General features: G+C 42.0%; 1 protein-coding gene across 1 annotated transcript in view; it reads right to left on the reverse strand.

Annotated features, from left to right (window-relative positions):
* The window catches only part of LOC311244077 (dihydropyridine-sensitive L-type skeletal muscle calcium channel subunit alpha-1-like), a gene marked incomplete at both ends in the record, with an annotated part of 51,293 nt that overhangs the window by 9,808 nt on the left and 23,052 nt on the right, over nucleotides 1-18,433 (reverse strand). Inside the window, 22 exons of the mRNA XM_084333488.1 lie at nucleotides 31-158; nucleotides 1,760-1,919; nucleotides 2,031-2,122; nucleotides 2,296-2,361; nucleotides 3,022-3,147; nucleotides 3,242-3,268; nucleotides 4,205-4,252; nucleotides 5,105-5,188; nucleotides 5,564-5,674; nucleotides 6,319-6,477; nucleotides 7,527-7,728; nucleotides 8,021-8,167; nucleotides 8,508-8,560; nucleotides 8,692-8,799; nucleotides 8,912-8,999; nucleotides 10,046-10,152; nucleotides 10,840-10,899; nucleotides 10,998-11,127; nucleotides 11,279-11,411; nucleotides 15,233-15,302; nucleotides 15,429-15,528; nucleotides 18,263-18,377. Of these exons, the coding sequence (XP_084189614.1) occupies nucleotides 31-158; nucleotides 1,760-1,919; nucleotides 2,031-2,122; nucleotides 2,296-2,361; nucleotides 3,022-3,147; nucleotides 3,242-3,268; nucleotides 4,205-4,252; nucleotides 5,105-5,188; nucleotides 5,564-5,674; nucleotides 6,319-6,477; nucleotides 7,527-7,728; nucleotides 8,021-8,167; nucleotides 8,508-8,560; nucleotides 8,692-8,799; nucleotides 8,912-8,999; nucleotides 10,046-10,152; nucleotides 10,840-10,899; nucleotides 10,998-11,127; nucleotides 11,279-11,411; nucleotides 15,233-15,302; nucleotides 15,429-15,528; nucleotides 18,263-18,377 (2,314 nt within the window). The remainder of the gene's footprint in view (nucleotides 1-30; nucleotides 159-1,759; nucleotides 1,920-2,030; nucleotides 2,123-2,295; nucleotides 2,362-3,021; nucleotides 3,148-3,241; nucleotides 3,269-4,204; nucleotides 4,253-5,104; nucleotides 5,189-5,563; nucleotides 5,675-6,318; nucleotides 6,478-7,526; nucleotides 7,729-8,020; nucleotides 8,168-8,507; nucleotides 8,561-8,691; nucleotides 8,800-8,911; nucleotides 9,000-10,045; nucleotides 10,153-10,839; nucleotides 10,900-10,997; nucleotides 11,128-11,278; nucleotides 11,412-15,232; nucleotides 15,303-15,428; nucleotides 15,529-18,262; nucleotides 18,378-18,433) is intronic.

Genomic DNA, 18,433 nt, shown 5'->3' on the forward strand with positions numbered 1-18,433 from the left:
CAGGAGCAGGTCAACTGGAGGGAGACTCACGTGGCCTCTGGGTCGTATTCAGCCCAGATCTTCTTGAACTCGTCTAGATGGTGCGGACCCAGGAGAGACCAATCACGGGTCAGGTAGTCAAAGTTGTCCATGATGACCGCTACAAACAAGTTGAGGATCTGGAGAAGGAAAAGCAAGACAGACGTAGACTTCAGAACAGAATAGATACGTTCATAATCAACTGAGACCAGACCACTCTGAACTCTTACTCCATTGCCTACGGGGTCAGGAACCTTTTTGACTAGGAGAGCCATAAAAGCCAAATATTTCTAAATATATTTCATTGAGAGCCATATAGTATTTTTAACATATAATAAATTAAATATGTCTTACTTTTAATGCAACTTCTGGTGCTGCATGGTTTTGCTGATGGCCTTGTAATCTGGTTCATACGTGGTGAGATTGAGCTTCATGCAGGCGTTGAGGCTTCCATCAGTTAAACGTGAGCGTAGGTTGGTCTTAATGTTCCTCATATGCGAGAATGACTGCCCACATGCATATGTAGAGCCAAACATGGTCAATACGGCAATACTCACGCTGCATTGTGTGGTATGTCACAGGAAGCTCGTTCCAAGTTTTAAGAATCAGCTGGTCTTCAGGTTGAAGATTTTTTATTTCTGTCCACTTGTGTTCCCTCGCCAGCTCTGCTCACTATATCTTCAGCTACAGATACTATTAGCTGTATCTTCAAAACTAATTTCTGTTTACTTTAAAATGACACAGTATTATTAAGAAATATCACAAGTAAAAAAAAAAAAAAAAAAAAAAAACTTTAATTTTTTTTTGCTCAAAAAATTCTGGGAGCCATATGCCGTCACCAGAAGAGCCATATATGGCTCGCGAGCCATAGGTTCCCGACCCCTGGCCTACACCCTCGGCTCTGCTACCTGTACTGTACGACTCTGAACTCTGTTGCCTATACTCAATTTATACCTACCTACTGCTTTTCAATGTCTACAACTGCCCTACACTGTAATCATAGTAACCATAATAATCTTAACTACCCCCTCATACTATAGTCTACCCATATACTCTGTATGATAGCATCTACGACGAGTGCTGTATATACCCATATTTATATTTATTTACATTCTTATATTTACTGCATATATCCATATTTGTCTGAATATACCTGCATATAACCCCTCTATATACTTACTTATACACCTGCATATAACCCATAGCTCTGTATACAAATGCTGTATATACCACATATATTTATTCTCACCACGTATATATCTATTCACACATGTCTGTATTTACCTGCACAGTCATTTTACAGTAGATACTATATATATATATCTGTACATATCCTACTCTTACTAGTTACGCTGCTGGCCAGTACGACTTACTACCATACTGTCCTTATACTGTACATGTATCACTACATATTATACTACAACTCTGTACATACATCTGATTAGCACTACACTCAGCAGTACTAATTTGTATATTTTGTACCCAGTTTAATCACTTGTACATTGTATATTGCTGTTGCACTTTACTGCTACATTTGCACTCTGGTTGGATGCCAAACTTATTTTCATTGTACTGTAATTGTGCTGTATAATGACAATACATTTGTATCTAATCTAATCTAAATTATTGGATATTTATGACTATACAAACTTTTCAAATGATAAAATAATATTTTTTTTAAAGGATACACATTTAAAAAAGTAGTGGAAGTCAAGGGTTAACCAATGCTAAAAGTACCAACCAGGAAGGCACAGAGACAGTAGAAGCTCATGAAGTAGAAGACAGCGAAGTTGGCCCCGCATGTGTACTCCTCTCCCGGCAGGAAGTCAGACTTAGCGTCACACTTCTTGCCAGACATAGAGGCCAGCATGATCTCCTGCCACGCTTCACCTGTAGCACATCTGGAAAACACACACACACACACACACACACACACACACGACTTGTGAGGCGTGAGGTCTCATCTCAACTTTGACCTTTGAACCTAAGTATAGCCTGACCCGCCGACTCACCGGAATAGCATCAGGACGGCCTGAGGGAATGTCTGGAAGTTGTTGTTGCGATTAATCTGCGTGCCGTCGACTAGAGCTACCTTTCCAAAGATCTGAAGGGTCCAAAATAAAATGTACGATCATAAACATTTCACTGTACAGTGTGCTGGTATGTAGTATATTCTCCTTCAAAATAAAATGTACGATCAGAAACATTTCACTGTACGGTGTGCTGTTATGTAGTATATTCTTCTTCAAAATAAAAGCGGATGCTGAAGATTCTGACCTGCATCCCGATGACGGCGTAGATGAAGAACAGCATGAGGATGAGCAAGGCCACATGGGGCAGAGCCTGAAGAAAGAAAGAAAGAAAGAAAGAAAGAAAGAAAGAAAGAAAGAAAGAAAGAAAGAAAGAAAGAAAGAAAGAAAGAAAGAAAGAAAGAAAGAAAGAAAGAAAGAAAGATACAGAGTCAGGTCATTAACCTTGATTGGATCGCTGAAACCTGATTGATCAATTATTATCCGTCAGTATGTCAGTCAGTAATCCAGAGCTATTTTATTGCACTGTAAAAAAAACTGTGATTTTATATGTCTGCACTTTATGTGCTCATTTTATGTCTATTATATTCTACTATTTGATTGCACTGCACTATTGCACTATTTTACTCTGTCTATTCTATCTTATTCTTTTTATTATTGTCTATTTTTTAAACTGAATCAAACCATAAACAAGGTGGCCTATTGGGATGTTAGATCCTAATGTGGAAAACTGTGATTGTATATGTCTGCACTTTATGTGCTCATTTTATGCATGTCTCTTTCTGTTGTAAACCACTTTGAGCTGCAATTTTTGCATGAAAGGTGCTATACAAATAAAGTGTATTATTATTATTATTATTATTATTATTATTATTATTATTATTATTATTATTATTATTATTATTATTATTATTATTATTATTATTATTATTATCATGATGATGATGCAGCATGAGAGGATGAGGACCAGGACCTGGAAGGACTTGATGAAGGTCCACAGCAGGTTGCGGATGCCCTCAGATCGATTCAGCAACTTGACCAGACGCATGACGCGGAAGAGTCGGAAGAACGTGATGGAGACCCTGGCGTTCTCAGAGTCCTTCAGAGCAAGAGACGGAGTGAGAATCAGAGCGATAAGATCTAAGAACAAACTCAAATCAAATCAACGATAAATAGACTCAGTAATAACTCACCGCAATGGCTTGCATAGGATTGGTGTCCTGTGAATGGTTCAGGATAACAGTTATATGAGTTATAGTTGGCAGATTATATAATATTGTTGACAGCAGGCAGATAGAAGACACAGCGTTATGCTTTTTTTTTATTTTTTTTTTTTTTTATGTTGTCGGTCTGAAGTTCAACATAGTGTTAATACAAGAGTTAATCCCCCCTATCTTTGATGAGGTACAAAACATCCATAAAGACATGACAAGGACAGACTGAGGAGGGGCAGCAATTCATTAGTACATGCACAAGCAGTGCACGCACGCACACGCACACACACACACACACACACACACGCACACACACAGTTTACAGGAATCCGTGCTACTAAAAGTACCGAGATGGCGACATACATTGTTGAATTAGGAGCATGTTTGGGTTAACCACCAGCATACATTTCTAACCCATGTGAACACCAAATGTATTAGCTATTTTGAACACAAATTTGTGAGATATTTTTAACACAAATTTGTGAGCTATTTTGAACACAGATTTGTGAGGTATTGTGGTATATATATTTTTTTTTAAATAATTATTTTGCATTTTTACAGCTTTATTGGTCACGCAGGAACGCAGGGCGAACGGGAGGAGAGGTGGGGAGGACATGCGACAAATATCGACGGGAGCTGGGATCGAACCCGGGTCGGCCGCGTAGGTGCGCGAGGCACTATGGTATGCGCCACGAGGGCGCCCCTTGTCGAGGGGTAATCTTACACTGTTGCACTGTACGATTATATGGTATAACCTACATTAGAAACATAAATTATTTAAATATTTCTCACCACCAGTAACCCTGCTTGTTCAGCACACACGTCCAGCAGGGTTACTCATATATGTCCTACGACAACGTTAGTAAAGGTGGTGGAACTCGTGGGATGCTCACACGGCAAGGCCCATGCAGCGGTGCAGTGCGGTGTGGATCAGATATTTACAGCACAGCCATGGAGACAGTACAGCCCTCCACTGGAGGCCAGGGAAGTCTGAGGAGGGATAGACAGATGAGGCGTTATACAGGTGGAGGAGAGAGATGGAGGGATCGAGAAGGGATAGAGAGAGGGAGGGATGGAGCAGGGGAAGTGAGAGAAAAAGAAACAGAGGAGTTTGTCACATGAGTTGGTGCCTGTGTGTTTATGGGGGAAGAAGAAGATGAGGGGAAAAAACGTGGTGTGATAATTAAGAGAAAGAAGAAGTCACAAGAAACATAAAAAGAAAATGGTGACCTCGACCGAGGAGAACATTGAGCATTTTGTGGAGCATTACCAAACCTTGTTATTACTGAAAAACAACAACAACAACAACAACAACAACAACAACAACAACAACAACAACAACAACAACAACAACACAGAACTAGTCCTTAGAAGTTATCAACACTGCTTATTTACAAAATGTCCAGACAACATACAAGCTTAATAACATCTGGAAATGTTGCAATGGAGAATAGTGGGACTTGTGGAGCGTTTGATGGTGGCTGGGTGACAGAACATTTCAATGAGTGAGTTGGGGTGGAGATGTTCTGGATGTTTGCACAAGTGAAAGGGGATGGCGGTGGCGGTGGGCGGGGGCTGGTGCGGTGGGTGGTTAACAATGGTACGGACTACTGACCATGTCCCGTGAGCTAGTTCTTCCCACGAATATATGTCTCTGGGTCAGAGTGTTGAATAAACATGGCACATTCAGTCACAGGGTCACAGGATATGACTGGGCATGTTTCAGGAGTGAGGACTACTGCTACACACAAGGGAGCGTAGTGCATACAGAGAATATATACCTGTGCTCAGACACCTCAGCTCTGAGGAGTTGATTATGAATGCAGTAACATGTGTACTCACGTCCACCTCGCTCAGGATGACATCCACCACGCTACCGATGACTATGACGAAATCAAACACGTTCCACGGGTCTCCGAAGTAGCCCTACACAGAAAGTAACTTATTACATTTAATTTAGTTACTGCATGGTGTACATTTCTTTACAATTTTGCAATGTTTTTTATTGGGAGGAGCAATAGGTCAACCAAAATATACAGGTACATGACGCTGTTAAAATTAGGTAAATAATAATATACATTTTACAGTAACATTACATTTTGTGTTTTCTTGAACAAACATGGCACTGCGTAGTAGTATTGGAATAGTTTAAGTACTTAAGTTTTTACTGAAGTAACTAGTACTTCTACTTAAGTCATATATTTCAGCACTCTTTCCATCTCTGATATAGAGACAAACGAGACTGAGGACTGATGGATCGAGCGAGAACCATTTTGAAGGGCAGATTCCTGCATTTCTTACCCGAGCTTTGAAGGCCATGAGCTTCAGGATCATCTCCACTGTGAAGAGGACGGTGAAGATGAGATTCAGAGTGTCTGACAGCTTGGTCACGTGGCTCGACTGATTACAGTGCTATTTGAGGGGGAAATGACAAGCAGATGTCCATCATTACAACATTTCCACATTATCGCAACAGAATATTTTCATCAGCATCTGTTAAGTCTCCATTACTGAAAAAATACAAAATATTCAATCTTTATTTATACTTGATTATACATAATAGGAATGGAGACATGTTTCCTTCTCCAGTTGAGTGACTGTGCTCTTGGTACGAAGGTGAACACGACAACAGATCAGTCTGAGTTTAAAATTGTATTTGGGACTGTAGTGTGTTTGTTTATATTGGTAATGCTTGTGGTAAAACATAACTATATTCTGATTTATGATGGGTTAAGAAAGTACCAAGAGCATACTGTACAAAGAACATCATTTTCCATCTACAAATTAAACTCTTGAAGAATGTGTGAATATACCCTGTATTTACAGTATATGGCTCTAATCTGTATTGACCATATACATGTAGCGGCAATTTTGCTCTCATGTCATACTCACCACGTGTATATGGTCAATACAGATTAAAGCCATATACTGTAAATACAGGGTATATTCACACATTATTCAAGAGTAGGATTCCCTTCCACCCTGTTCCCAAGGTGGAAAACAGAAAAATGGCCCCTGTGTGAATACGGTCAATTAGACAGCCTCGCTGTCCGTACCTGCATCCCCAGACACAGCGTGTTGAGCATGATGAGGAAGAACATGAGGTACTCAAAGTAGCAGGAGGTGACGATGTACCACACGCGGTACTGGTTGGGGTTCTTGGGGATGTAGCACCTCAGAGGACGAGCCTTCAGGGCATACTGAACACACGAACGCTGGGGGAGACATAAGACACAGGAGGGGTACGATTAAAACAAGGCCACACCTGCCTACCTGGTTACAAGGTACCAACATGTTGTGTTTATTAGGTCATCCTACATCTTCCTACCTGGTTACAAGGTACTAGGGCTGTCCCCGACTAAGTATTTGGATGGTCGACTATGATTGGCCAAAATTTGCCGTTAGTCGACTATTGGTCGACAAAAAAAAAAATATATATATATACACCGGTATATAATATAAAAAAAATATATATATATTTTTATTTTGTATCATTCCATTTGGGCTGTGGGGGGTGCTTAATGTCTGAAGGAGTCGACTGAAGGCGTCTTGTCCTCTGCAAAAGCATGCAATTGGTCCACTGATGGATACATCTTGATATTTGTCTAGTCTAGTGTGTTCATTAGATGGGTGAAATCCTCTTTCAGTGCCTCTGTGCCTGTTTTCATAGGCAGTTAGCCTCTGGTATGCGTGCCATTAGCGTTAGCCACGCTTCTAGGCCTCTTTTCTTTTGGAAAGAATGATTAAAATTATAAAAAAAATAAATAAATAAAAGTTTTTAATATATATTCGACTAAGAGGTTGGCCAGTCACTACGGCTCCTTTCGACCGATTAGTCGACTAATCGACTAATAGGGGTCAGCCCTACAAGGTACCAACATGTGTTTATTAGGTCATCCTACATCTTCCTACCTGGTTACAAGGTACCAACATGTTGTGTTTATTAGGTCATCCTACATCTTCCTACCTGGTTACAAGGTACCAACATGTTGTGTTTATTAGGTCATCCTACATCTTCCTACCTGGTTACAAGGTACCAACATGTGGTGTTTATAGGTCGTCCTACACCTGCCTTAACCCTTTCACTACCACACTACAGAAGGTTAACCCTTTCACTACCACACTACAGACGGTTAACCGTGAAAGGGTGTGGTAGTGAAAGTGTTAACCCTTTGTTGTGTGGCCGTGAAAGGGTTATCCTTCTGTAGTGTCGCAGTGAAAGGGTTAACCCTTTGGTAGTGTGGTAGTGAACGGGTTAACGTACCTGGTTCTTGTCCAGCTCACAGTTCTGGTACTCCTGCTCGCCCTGCTCCTGGAAGGTGACGATGACGAAGCCCACGAAGATGTTCATCATGAAGAAAGCGATGAGGATGATGTAGATGATGAAGAAGATGGAGATGTCCACACGGTTGTTGAAGACGGGGCCCATGTCCTCTCTGTCTGAGTCGATGGCTCTGTACAGCAGCCTGAGGAGGGAGCAGGGAGGAGGAGGAAGGAGGAGAGAGGAAGGGAGAGAGGGTTGTTGAATGAGAGATCAAAGATCATAGATCCAACTGGGATAATTCATCTAGATTGAATTGGTGGTTTATTGGTTTACACATCACTTTACCATCAGCAGCCCCGGAAAATGTAATTACTCGCGGCCCAATATCCGCGTAACCAGGGATTCTATCTCACCTAACCCAATCAAACTGATGGGATTTTGAAGAATCTGTAGAGGAGATCCATTTTGTCAAATGAAGAGTCATTTGTACTCACTGCGGCCATCCCTCAAACGTGGACACGGTGAAGAGAGCCAGCATGCCGTTGAACACGTTGTCGAAGTTGAAGTCACCGTTGAGCCACTCTCTCTTCGTCAGCACAGTGTCCTGGAGGGAATTCTCTACGTGCTTCATGAAGATACCCCTGAGAGAGAGAGAGAGAGAGAGAGAGAGAGAGAGAGAGAGAGAGAGAGAGAGAGAGAGATAACTTAGTTATCCCAAAATAGGACTTGTATTCAGATGTGCGCTACCAATTTAGCATACATGTATATTAATAAAAATAAATTTCTGCTAACTAGAAAATTGTGTATCTTCATATCCGTTCCTTCAGTAATTCACTCTGCCCCTAGTGGTCACTCACAGGCATGCCACTTTGTGTAAGACCAGTTCAATCTATGCAAGAATGTTTCGCATCTATGCGTGTCCTTGTTAAGCATGTCCTCCTTTCTGAGGCCTGAAACAGAATAACTGAGTGATTCTCTTACTGGCAGGCGTCCTCCGTCAGCTTGGTTGGGTCTGTGCAACTGTAGAATTTACCCTGGGGATCAAAAGAATCATAAAACAGATTTAACCAAGCCTCTATAATTACAGTAGATTCATTTGTAAATATAATCACCATCTTGAAACACACGTGCGGTGCGTTTATAACCACATTATTTAAATTCCCACCTTGAAGAGCTGGACTCCTATACAGGCAAACATGAAGTCCAGTAACACGGTGACCAAGACGATGTTGCCGATGGTCTTGATGGCCACAAACACACACTGGACCACGTGCTGTCAGCGACACAGGGACAAACATAGGGTAATGTCAGTGATAAAGTAGTTCTAGGTGTGCCTATCAAGAGGAATTCAAAGTGTAATATTTTGTGAAAGTAGCGTGTCGTACCTTTAACCCCTTGGCTCGATTGATAGCCCTTAGAGGTCTCAGCACCCTCAACACCCTGAGAATCTTCACCACAGAGATGGCGCTGGACCTGCACACAGGACACAACAAACACCACACTCAGTACAGAGTATGATCTGTCTGGGTGGCTGGGTAGCGTAGAGGTCTAAGCACTCGCCTACCACCGCAGAGACTCTGGGTTCGAATCCAGCTTTCAGCGGTACCACCAGAAGCCGGTGGAGTATGAGTCCTGGTCATTGCAAAAAGCGACTCCTGCTGGTTGGTCAGGGCGCCTGTTCAGCAGGGAGGGGATCTGGGGGAGGTAGCGTGAACCTCCACATGTATGAGGCATGTGATAGTCTACACACCCTCCCCAGACCGACGTAGGGCAATGCGCGCAATGACCAGGAAGGGAATTGGCAAAGACTAAATTGGGGGATCGGTGAAAAATTATAGAAAGTATATACTATAAAGTAAAATAAAAAAAAAAAAGGGATCTGTCATTGATTGCATGCTAAAAAACCATGATCAGTAGTAACGGAATCCTTTGGAATACACAATATATAGTATTGTAATTTGACTGCTTTAAGTAGCTTTTGGATTACTGTGCCTCTAAAATCATTATATAAATATACAGTATTATTCAGTTAAACGACCAATTAATAATTAAAAAAATATATTTAACAATATTATTACCATCATCTACAGCTCTGATCAACCACTATTTATATTGTGTAAAATGACGATGAAGTGTATATCTCACAATCAAAATCCTTTCCCCCTTCAAAACAAATCTCTGAAGAATCAAACACATAATCATTTATATTTTCAAAAGCAACCGTATTTTTATACGTGGTTACTTTTAGACTAGACTAGAAGTCTTCATTTGTCATGCAGTTTAACACACACACGCAAGATGGGTGACCCACAGGAACACACACACACACATGCACTGAGTCGCTCAGCATAGTTTACTCAGATACTGTTATGATTACCATTTTGTATACCGTACATACATTATATACCTTTTTAATAAAACATTACTATCGGGACAACCAGATCTCAAATGTACCTTCAACATCATAAATAGCACAAGTTGATGTCCTCAAAACATACATAATACTGTAAGTCACTTACTCCATTCCCATGGAGAGCAGGGAGACCGTGACGACGATCAGGTCCAGGATGTTGAAGGAGTTACGGCAGAAGGAGCCCTCGTGCATAAACGCACCGTATACAGTCATCTGTGGGTCAGACATGTGTGTTAAGAGCCACAACCAGTCACATGACAGCAGTAGTGACATGTTTGTGATATATATCAATGAGCCTGAGTCACATGACAGCAGTAGTAACATGTTTGTGATATATATCAATGAGCCTGAGTCACATGACAGCAGTAGTAACATGTTTGTGATATATATCAATGAGCCTGAGTCACATGACAGCAGTAGTAACATGTTTGTGATATATATCAATGAGCCTGAGTCACATGACAGCAGTAGTGACATGTTTGTGATATATATCAATGAGCCTGAGTCACATGACAGCAGTAGTAACATGTTTGTGATATATATCAATGAGCCTGAGTCCCAGGATGAGAAAACAAATAAATCTCATTTGGGTCTCTGACCTAAATCAATGATCAGAACATTTGCATCATCACTAAGGCTGATGACTCACACGTGTAGTATCTTTAGTATAGTGTTTGATTAGGTGATGCGGTCATCCAGCCAGTCTATGACTCATGGCAGTGCATTAGAATGTTGAGCACAGGTCAAATTCCTCCACCAAATCACCAATAATTAAAAAAAGTATAATTAAAAGAAATTAGCTATTAGTATTGTGGATATATGATTTTGGTATTACCCACTAACCATACATATCTTTAACATCCTTATATAAAGGAGGGTGAAAGCATTAGGTGACTTTACCTTCAGTACAATCTCTATAGTGAACACTGTGGTGAAGACGATATCAGCATAGGCCAAGATCTGCAGGAAGACACATGATAGGAATGTTAGTCTACTAGTCCTTTATGATACCATTCAAATCCAGTCTATGCAGTCCTAGTCCTGGTCCTGGTCCAGACCTTGTTCCTGTAGGACTTGGGGTCGATGGGGTCCTCAGCCGCCAGGGAGATGGAGGACAGCAGGATGAAGAGGAGGATGAGGTTGGTGAAGGATGTAGCGTTGATGATCTTGTAACACAGCTTGCGCCACCTGAAATAAATAATAAGTTTAGTTATCATTATATACGAGTTACTCACGAATATTAATTTCACTGTTGTCTTTTCATAACTTCTCAAAACACTACTACTGAATGTAATGGTTGTATAGTTGTTAGCTGTGTCCAGTAATGTACGGTTCTCACTTATTTTGAGGTCCAAAGATGTAGAAGGAGCTAGCCTCCGGCAAAGGTACCGCCTCCTCCTTCAGCTGTAGGTCAGCCATTGGTCGAGGCCGGTCGCTGATGGGGAGAGCTGGCTCATCCTCCTCGTCATCACCTATAGTAGGGAGTGAATGGACATCAGCAATAGTGTAATCCAAAACTATAGCTATCGAGAAGCATCGACTTCTCAGATTCAGATTCAGTCACTTATTTCAGTACTTTACAGCAAGAACAGTGAAATTATATTTATTGTGGTCCCTCGACCATAGCAGCTTCTATCTTAATAATAAGATATGGTCAATGGGCTCTGTTAATGAGTCTGATGGCTTCTCGGGGCAACATTCACTATAGCATGTGAAAAGATCCTTTAAGTTCAATAAAAAAAGTTACTCGACAACCAAACCTGTGACCATGTATAGTCTAATAGTCTAGTAGTGCACCTTGGCAATGACTCCTATATTACTTGAAAGCACTTTAATACAATTCTGTATTGCCCTGTAAAAACGCTGCTAAAACCATATAGATGCACTTTATAACTTACTTTGTTTGTACTTTGTTTCTTGTATGTATGTTTGTAAGCTTTGTCTCTATGATATATGTATGATATGCTTCACTGCCTGCCTGTTTCGTTTTTATGTTTATGTGTTTTGTGTATTTACACTGCATTTATTTGTAGTGTCCATTAATATGCTCTGTCCCGTCTAAATAAACAAATCAAGTAAAAGTAAAGAGGTGGAGGACTGGATTGCCCACTCGGTTGCTCCCAGTCTGTGGAATGCTCTCCCCGACCACCTGAAGACTGGCTTAAAAACCCAGATTTTTAGTAGAGCTTTTTCTTAGACCTCCATTTTTATCTGTTGTATTACATTTAACTGATATGTTGTTTTAAAAATATATATATATTTAGATTTTTTTTTACCTGTAGCACTTTGAGATGCGAAAGTGCAATATAAATACCATTTATTATTATTATTAGAAATAAATGTGTTTTTTTTTACGACAGGCCTGTTACAGTATCAGGAAATATTATATCAGGCAGATATCAGACGTACATTAGGTGAAGGAGAGAGTTCCTAAATTCCAACAAATCATACTTGGCTTTATATGGAAGTGGTCAGAGTGTCCGTGAAAATAGTCTAACATTAGACTCGGAGTATTAATGCTCTGGAGAGTTAGCTTAGGGCTAATAATAATGAAGAGCTACTATAATTAAACTGTAACACAGCCAAGACAGCAATGCTGGTACACAGCCACTGTAATGACTTTAAAGGGGCACTTCACCAAAAAAACACACATTCATTTAGTTTGAATATGGCCACCAGTGATGTCATCAGGGATATTTAATCCTTGTGTTGAGTTAATTACAGCTCAATGAAATTATAAGGTAGCAGTCCCTATAAGTAAACAAATGTGTTTAGAGTTTGAGAGTGGATGTGTGTGAGATTATGTGCAAAATAAATCAGCATTGTTTTTTTTGGGGTGAAGTGCCCCTTTAACTCATTCTGCGTCGGCCATTTTCCTCATCCTGTTCTAGCTAGGCCACGCTTTAAAGTGGAGATGAAGCAGTGAGGAATGTGATCCTAGTTTGTTTGTTGTGTACCTTGTGTAAGACAGGGTTCTATAATCAAATGTGAAATCTATCTTATTTGTCTGAAAAATATAATATAATATCCCTGTTTTCAACATGGGCGCCGCCATTTTGTTGCTGACGTCATGGCTGACGTCATACCGTGGCTTGGGTGTATACACTCTGGTTAGCTGCCTATATTGAATGGGTCGGTCAGCAAATAAAATGTTGCCTACAAAACAACGGGACCGCGGTGGTTCTGTTTGTATTGCTCCTGGCTGTTCAAACTAATTTTACCATGTGAGAGAGAGGAAAGTTGGTTAATTTCCACAAACTACCAGTGAAAAAAACAGTGTTGTTGACATGTTGGCTCGGGCTGCCTGCACCCAGACGGCGCGACCAGCCTGTTGGACAGGGAAGGAGGATCTGCAGCGAACACTTCATTGCCTCGGATTATGTTGTTGGGGTGGGATGTTTGTCCAGAAGACCACTAATCAGCTGAAGCCGGACGCGGTTCCCTCGGTCTTCGACAGACAGACCGGCGTTAGCTCTCGGGAGCGATCGCTAGCTAGTTGGCACCAGCCGGGGCCAGGCGTTAGCTCTCGCTAGCTAGCGTTAGCAACCGGAGCGTCGCGGAGCATTCAGCCTGCTGGCTACCTAGACCCACTTCAACCAGCGTCGCGGAGCATTCAGCCTGCTGGCTACCTAGACCCACTTCAACCAGCGTCGCGGAGCATTCAGCCTGCTGGCTACACAAGCTGTGTAGCCAGCAGGCTGAATGCTCCGCGACGCTCCGGTTGCTAACGCTAGCTAGCGAGAGCTAACGCCGGGCCCCGAGAGCTAACGCCGGTCGGTCTGTCTGTCGAAGACCGAGGGAACCGCGTCCGGCTTCAGCTGATTAGTGGTCTTCTGGACAAACATCCCACCCCAACAACATAATCCGAGGCAATGAAGTGTTCTCTGCAGATCCTCCTTCCCTGTCCAACAGGCTGGTCGCGCCGCCTGAGTGCAGGCAGCCCGAGCCAACATGTCAACAACACTGTTTTTTTCACTGGTAGTTTGTGGAAATTAACCAACTTTCCTCTCTCTCACATGGTAAAATTAGTTTGAACAGCCAGGAGCAATACAAACAGAACCACCGCGGTCCCGTTGTTTTGTAGGCAACATTTTATTTGCTGACTGACCCATTCAATATAGGCAGCTAACCAGAGTGTATACACCCAAGCCACGGTATGACGTCAGCAACAAAATGGCCGCGCCCATAATGCTAAATGCTTCAGAAATGTACACAACAAATCGTTTTTTCTTAGAAACTGCTTATTTTTATAACGTGACTTCTTCTGTGGCTTATCTAAATACTAATGTGATGCTATGAATATGTATTTATCGCACTGCTTCATCTTCCCTTTAAAGATAGGGGTCACCTTGTTTGTAGAGCTATATCTATATTATAGCTACCGGTATGTAGACAATACTATGGTCATTTGACAGTCAGTATCTTCCGTCGAACATGCAAAAAAGAATCGATTTTTTTCATGTATACATTCGCACGTTATCCCGTGGTGAATATAAGTATAGTTTCGAGTGATCCGGGCTAATTCCTGGAAAGCTGAGTTATAGGGCGCTACGTGAATTCTACTAAAAGCATTGGCGTTTCATCCCTGGACACGCTACTATTTCCAAATCAAATGTATATAATAGGTATTATGTTTCATCATGAATGCATGAAGGGGGGGAGGGGGGGGGGGGTTGTTCGTTTCTGATGCTTTGATTGCCAGTAACGGCATTCGTTGTGAACACCTTTGATCGGGGGTATTCCAAAAAGAATATTCCAATTGTCTGCTTGCGATTTCCAGTATTGGTGTCCATCTGGTCCCGGACATAATTTGGCACAACTTATGGATAGAGTGTGCTAGATGCGTTTCGAAGTGGTCGGATGAAGCGATCTACTTGGATCATCTAAATTCAGCGCCCGGAGGGGTTTAAATGTAACACACGGTCTGGAACAGGGTTTACTGCACTCTTGATACTGCCACCTAGCAGGATCTGGCCAGTACTGCACCCTCGGGGTACCAGTATGCCTTTTAACGGCAACATACAGGCCCGTGACATTGAATAGAATATTAAAATAGAAAAAAAGGAAAACGGACCAAATAACGTGGTTGGCATTCAACGGTTGTTGAGCAAACACGTATATATACGTTGTTGGCGCAGATTGAGTTAACACTTACAACAACCAACCATCTTTCACAATAACCATATGGCTCAAAGGAATAATATGAGGGATAGATTAATTGAGGGAATTAATGAAGTACGAGACGTTTCTAATTGGTTGGTCGAGTGGAAGGAAGTCAGTCAGACACTCGTACCTGGGAAATCTGCAGGCGGGAACGGATCCTTGACTTCATTGACGTTGGACTCAAACTCATCGATTTTGAGCTGAGAATGGAGAGGGTGATTGATGAATAAGTAAGAGACGGAGCAGTGTCCTGAATATTCATTAGTGTGTCCGTGCTAGCAGTCGGTCAACACAGGTACGCGTACGGTATGAGGAAGAGTACTGACCTTGGCTGTGGTGGGCATTATTTCAACCTTGGACCTCTGATCTGCTAGCTTCTTAGCGATCCTCTCCCTCTCTTCATCGTTCTTATCGGGCATTTTAGACCTGGAAAGCAACATGGGAGTGGACGTGGTGTTACACTAATGACAGTATATGAAGGACTGAGGGCGACAGTGGCTCAGGAGGAAGAGCAGTCGTCTGGTAATCAGAAGGTTCCCGGTTGGATTCCTGCTCCTCCCGGGCAGCATGTCAAAGTGTCAAAGACACTTAACCCCTAACTGCTCACAATGAGCAGGTTGGCACCTTGCATGGTTGCATCTGCCGTCAGCGTGTGAGTGAATGAATGGGTGAATGTTAGGCAAAAGTTGTAAAGTGCTTTGGATAAAAGCACTATATAAATGCAGTATATATATACACAGTATAAAAAAATACTTTCCCATTATTTTGTTGCATCACTATAGTAGGACAAACATACAGGGGCGAATTCACAAAGGGATTGCGTGGCTTTTTCTGATGCTAAACTGCCGCAAATAGTACTGAAACATAGTTTGCTATTCACAGAGGAGGTACAACGGGTGAAATGAGGTGGTAACTGTGTTCCATCAGCATTGCGTCCGGTGCTATTAGCGCCGCGCAATCCATTCTTTGTGAATTCCCACAGTATTTGTCAAGTTTGGTGCAAAACAGACAAAGTGTGACACTTCCTGTTTACTGTTAGCCTACATGTGTTTATCCCAAATTGGATCTGGTGGTCATCACGGTTTTGTCTATACAGTAACTATGCAAATAATAACATGTGAAGATGCTCCCTAGATGCCACACAGCAAGTGTCGTGAGAATCAGGTGAACAGCCCAGGAGGAGTAGGGAAAAAAATATAATGTTCAGAATGGTGGAAAATCCAATATGGCGGACATAGATCCTTCTAATGTGTTGACCACGAGGAACCACAGCTCTGGGTATCGTGTTTGTGACTGTAGATCAGGAGAGTCAGAAGAAAATGTCTAGAAGACTCAATAGGTATCTTCTGTTAGGAGTCATGAATGTTCCCAGCCAATTATATGGCAATCCAGCCAATAATCTTTCGAGATATCTTGTTCACAAATAGACATATGAACAAGGGACAAAAACACAACCTCCTTTGGGGAGGTAACAGGCTTTAACTCACCGTTTCAAACTCAGAGCTTCTTTGGGGAGGTAACACGCTTTAACTCACCGTTTCAAACTCAGAGCTTCTTTGGGGAGGTAACACGCTTTAACTCACCGTTTCAAACTCAGAGCTTCTTTGAGGAGGTAACACGCTTTAACTCATTGTTTCAAACTCAGAGCTTCTTTGGGGAGGTAACACGCTTTAACTCATTGTTTCAAACTCAAAGCTTCTTTGGGGAGGTAACACGCTTTAACTCATTGTTTCAAACTCAGAGCTTCTTTGGGGAGGTAACACGCTTTAACTCATTGTTTCAAACGCAAAGCTTCTTTGGGGAGGTAACACGCTTTAACAAAATTTTTCAAACTCAAAGATCCTTTGAGGAGGTAACGCGCTTTAAAAAAAATTTCAAACTCAAAGCTTATTTGGGGAGGTAACACGCTTTAACAAATTTGTTCAAACTCAAAGCTTCTTTGGGGCGGTAACACGCGTTAAAAAATTCAAAATCACAGCTTCTTTGGGGAGGTAACGCGCTTTAACTAATTTTTTCAAACTCAAAGCTTCTTTTTTTTTTTGATCCACTTTTTCTCCCATTTTCTATATTTTCTCCCATCCCAATTTCGTATCATCCAATTCAACCCTCCCCTGTCACGAACGCTGTTTCTTGCCTCCCACAAGCCGGCTGCAGTGAGGACTAAGTCATACATAGCACAAGTCCCCTCCGGTACTTGAGGTAACAGCAGTCGCATCTTTTCACCTGCGCAGCTCGATCTCTCAGTGTTCGAGGAGTAACGCGTGGGAGGCTCACGCTGCCCCCGACACTTCCTGATTCTACTGCGCAGGCGCACCAACCGACTTGTAGGAGTCGCTTGTTCACAACGTTCGATCCCCACCCTTCAGTTTTTCCCTCCCCGTAATACGGCCAATGTGTATTACTGCGGACGACCAGCCAAACTGAAAAACAATGTGGAGAGCTGGATTCGAACACGCGAATCCTAGCGTCTCCACACTGGTGGCGAGTGCCTTAGACCACTACACCACCTAGCCGCCCCCTCAAACTCAAAGCTTCTTTGAGGAGGTAACACGCTTTAACTCAGCGTTTCAAACTCAAAGCTTCTTTGAGGAGGTAACACGCTTTAACTCATCGTTTCAAACTCAAAGCTTCTTTGAGGAGGTAACACGCTTTAACTAATTGTTTCAAACTCAAAGCTTCTTTGGGGCGGTAACACGCTTTAACTAATTGTTTCAAACTCAAAGCTTCTTTGGGGCGCTAACACGCTTTAACTCATTGTTTCAAACTCAAAGCTTCTTTGGGGCGGTAACACGCTTTAACTCATTGTTTCAAACTCAAAGCTTCTTTGGGAAGGTAACACGCTTTAACTCATTGTTTCAAACGCAAAGCTTCTTTGAGGAGGTAACACGCTTTAACTCATTGTTTCAAACTCAAAGCTTCTTTGGGGAGGTAACACGCTTTAACTCATTGTTTCAAACTCAAAGCTTCTTTGGGGAGGTAACACGCTTTAACTCACCGTTTCAAACTCAGAGCTTCTTTGGGGAGGTAACACGCTTTAACTCATCGTTTCAAACTCAGAGCTTCTTTGAGGAGGTAACACGCTTTAACTCATTGTTTCAAACTCAAAGCTTCTTTGATGACGTGGTCCAACCCGTAGTGTTTTGGCTGGTTCTTCTCTTACCTCATTGTTTTCCTTTTCAGCTTCTCCTCAGCTTTATCCTTCTGAGCGGACGTCAAGCTCTCCGCCTCGGCCAGGTTGTCCACAGCAATGGCCAGGAACACATTGAGGAGGATATCTGATTGCACGGAGCTCAGGAAAACGAAAACAACAACAACAACAACAACAACAACA

This window comes from Notolepis coatsorum (assembly GCF_963971535.1).
Source record: "Notolepis coatsorum genome assembly, chromosome: 17".
In the NCBI taxonomy this organism is placed as follows: Eukaryota; Metazoa; Chordata; class Actinopteri; order Aulopiformes; family Paralepididae; genus Notolepis; species Notolepis coatsorum.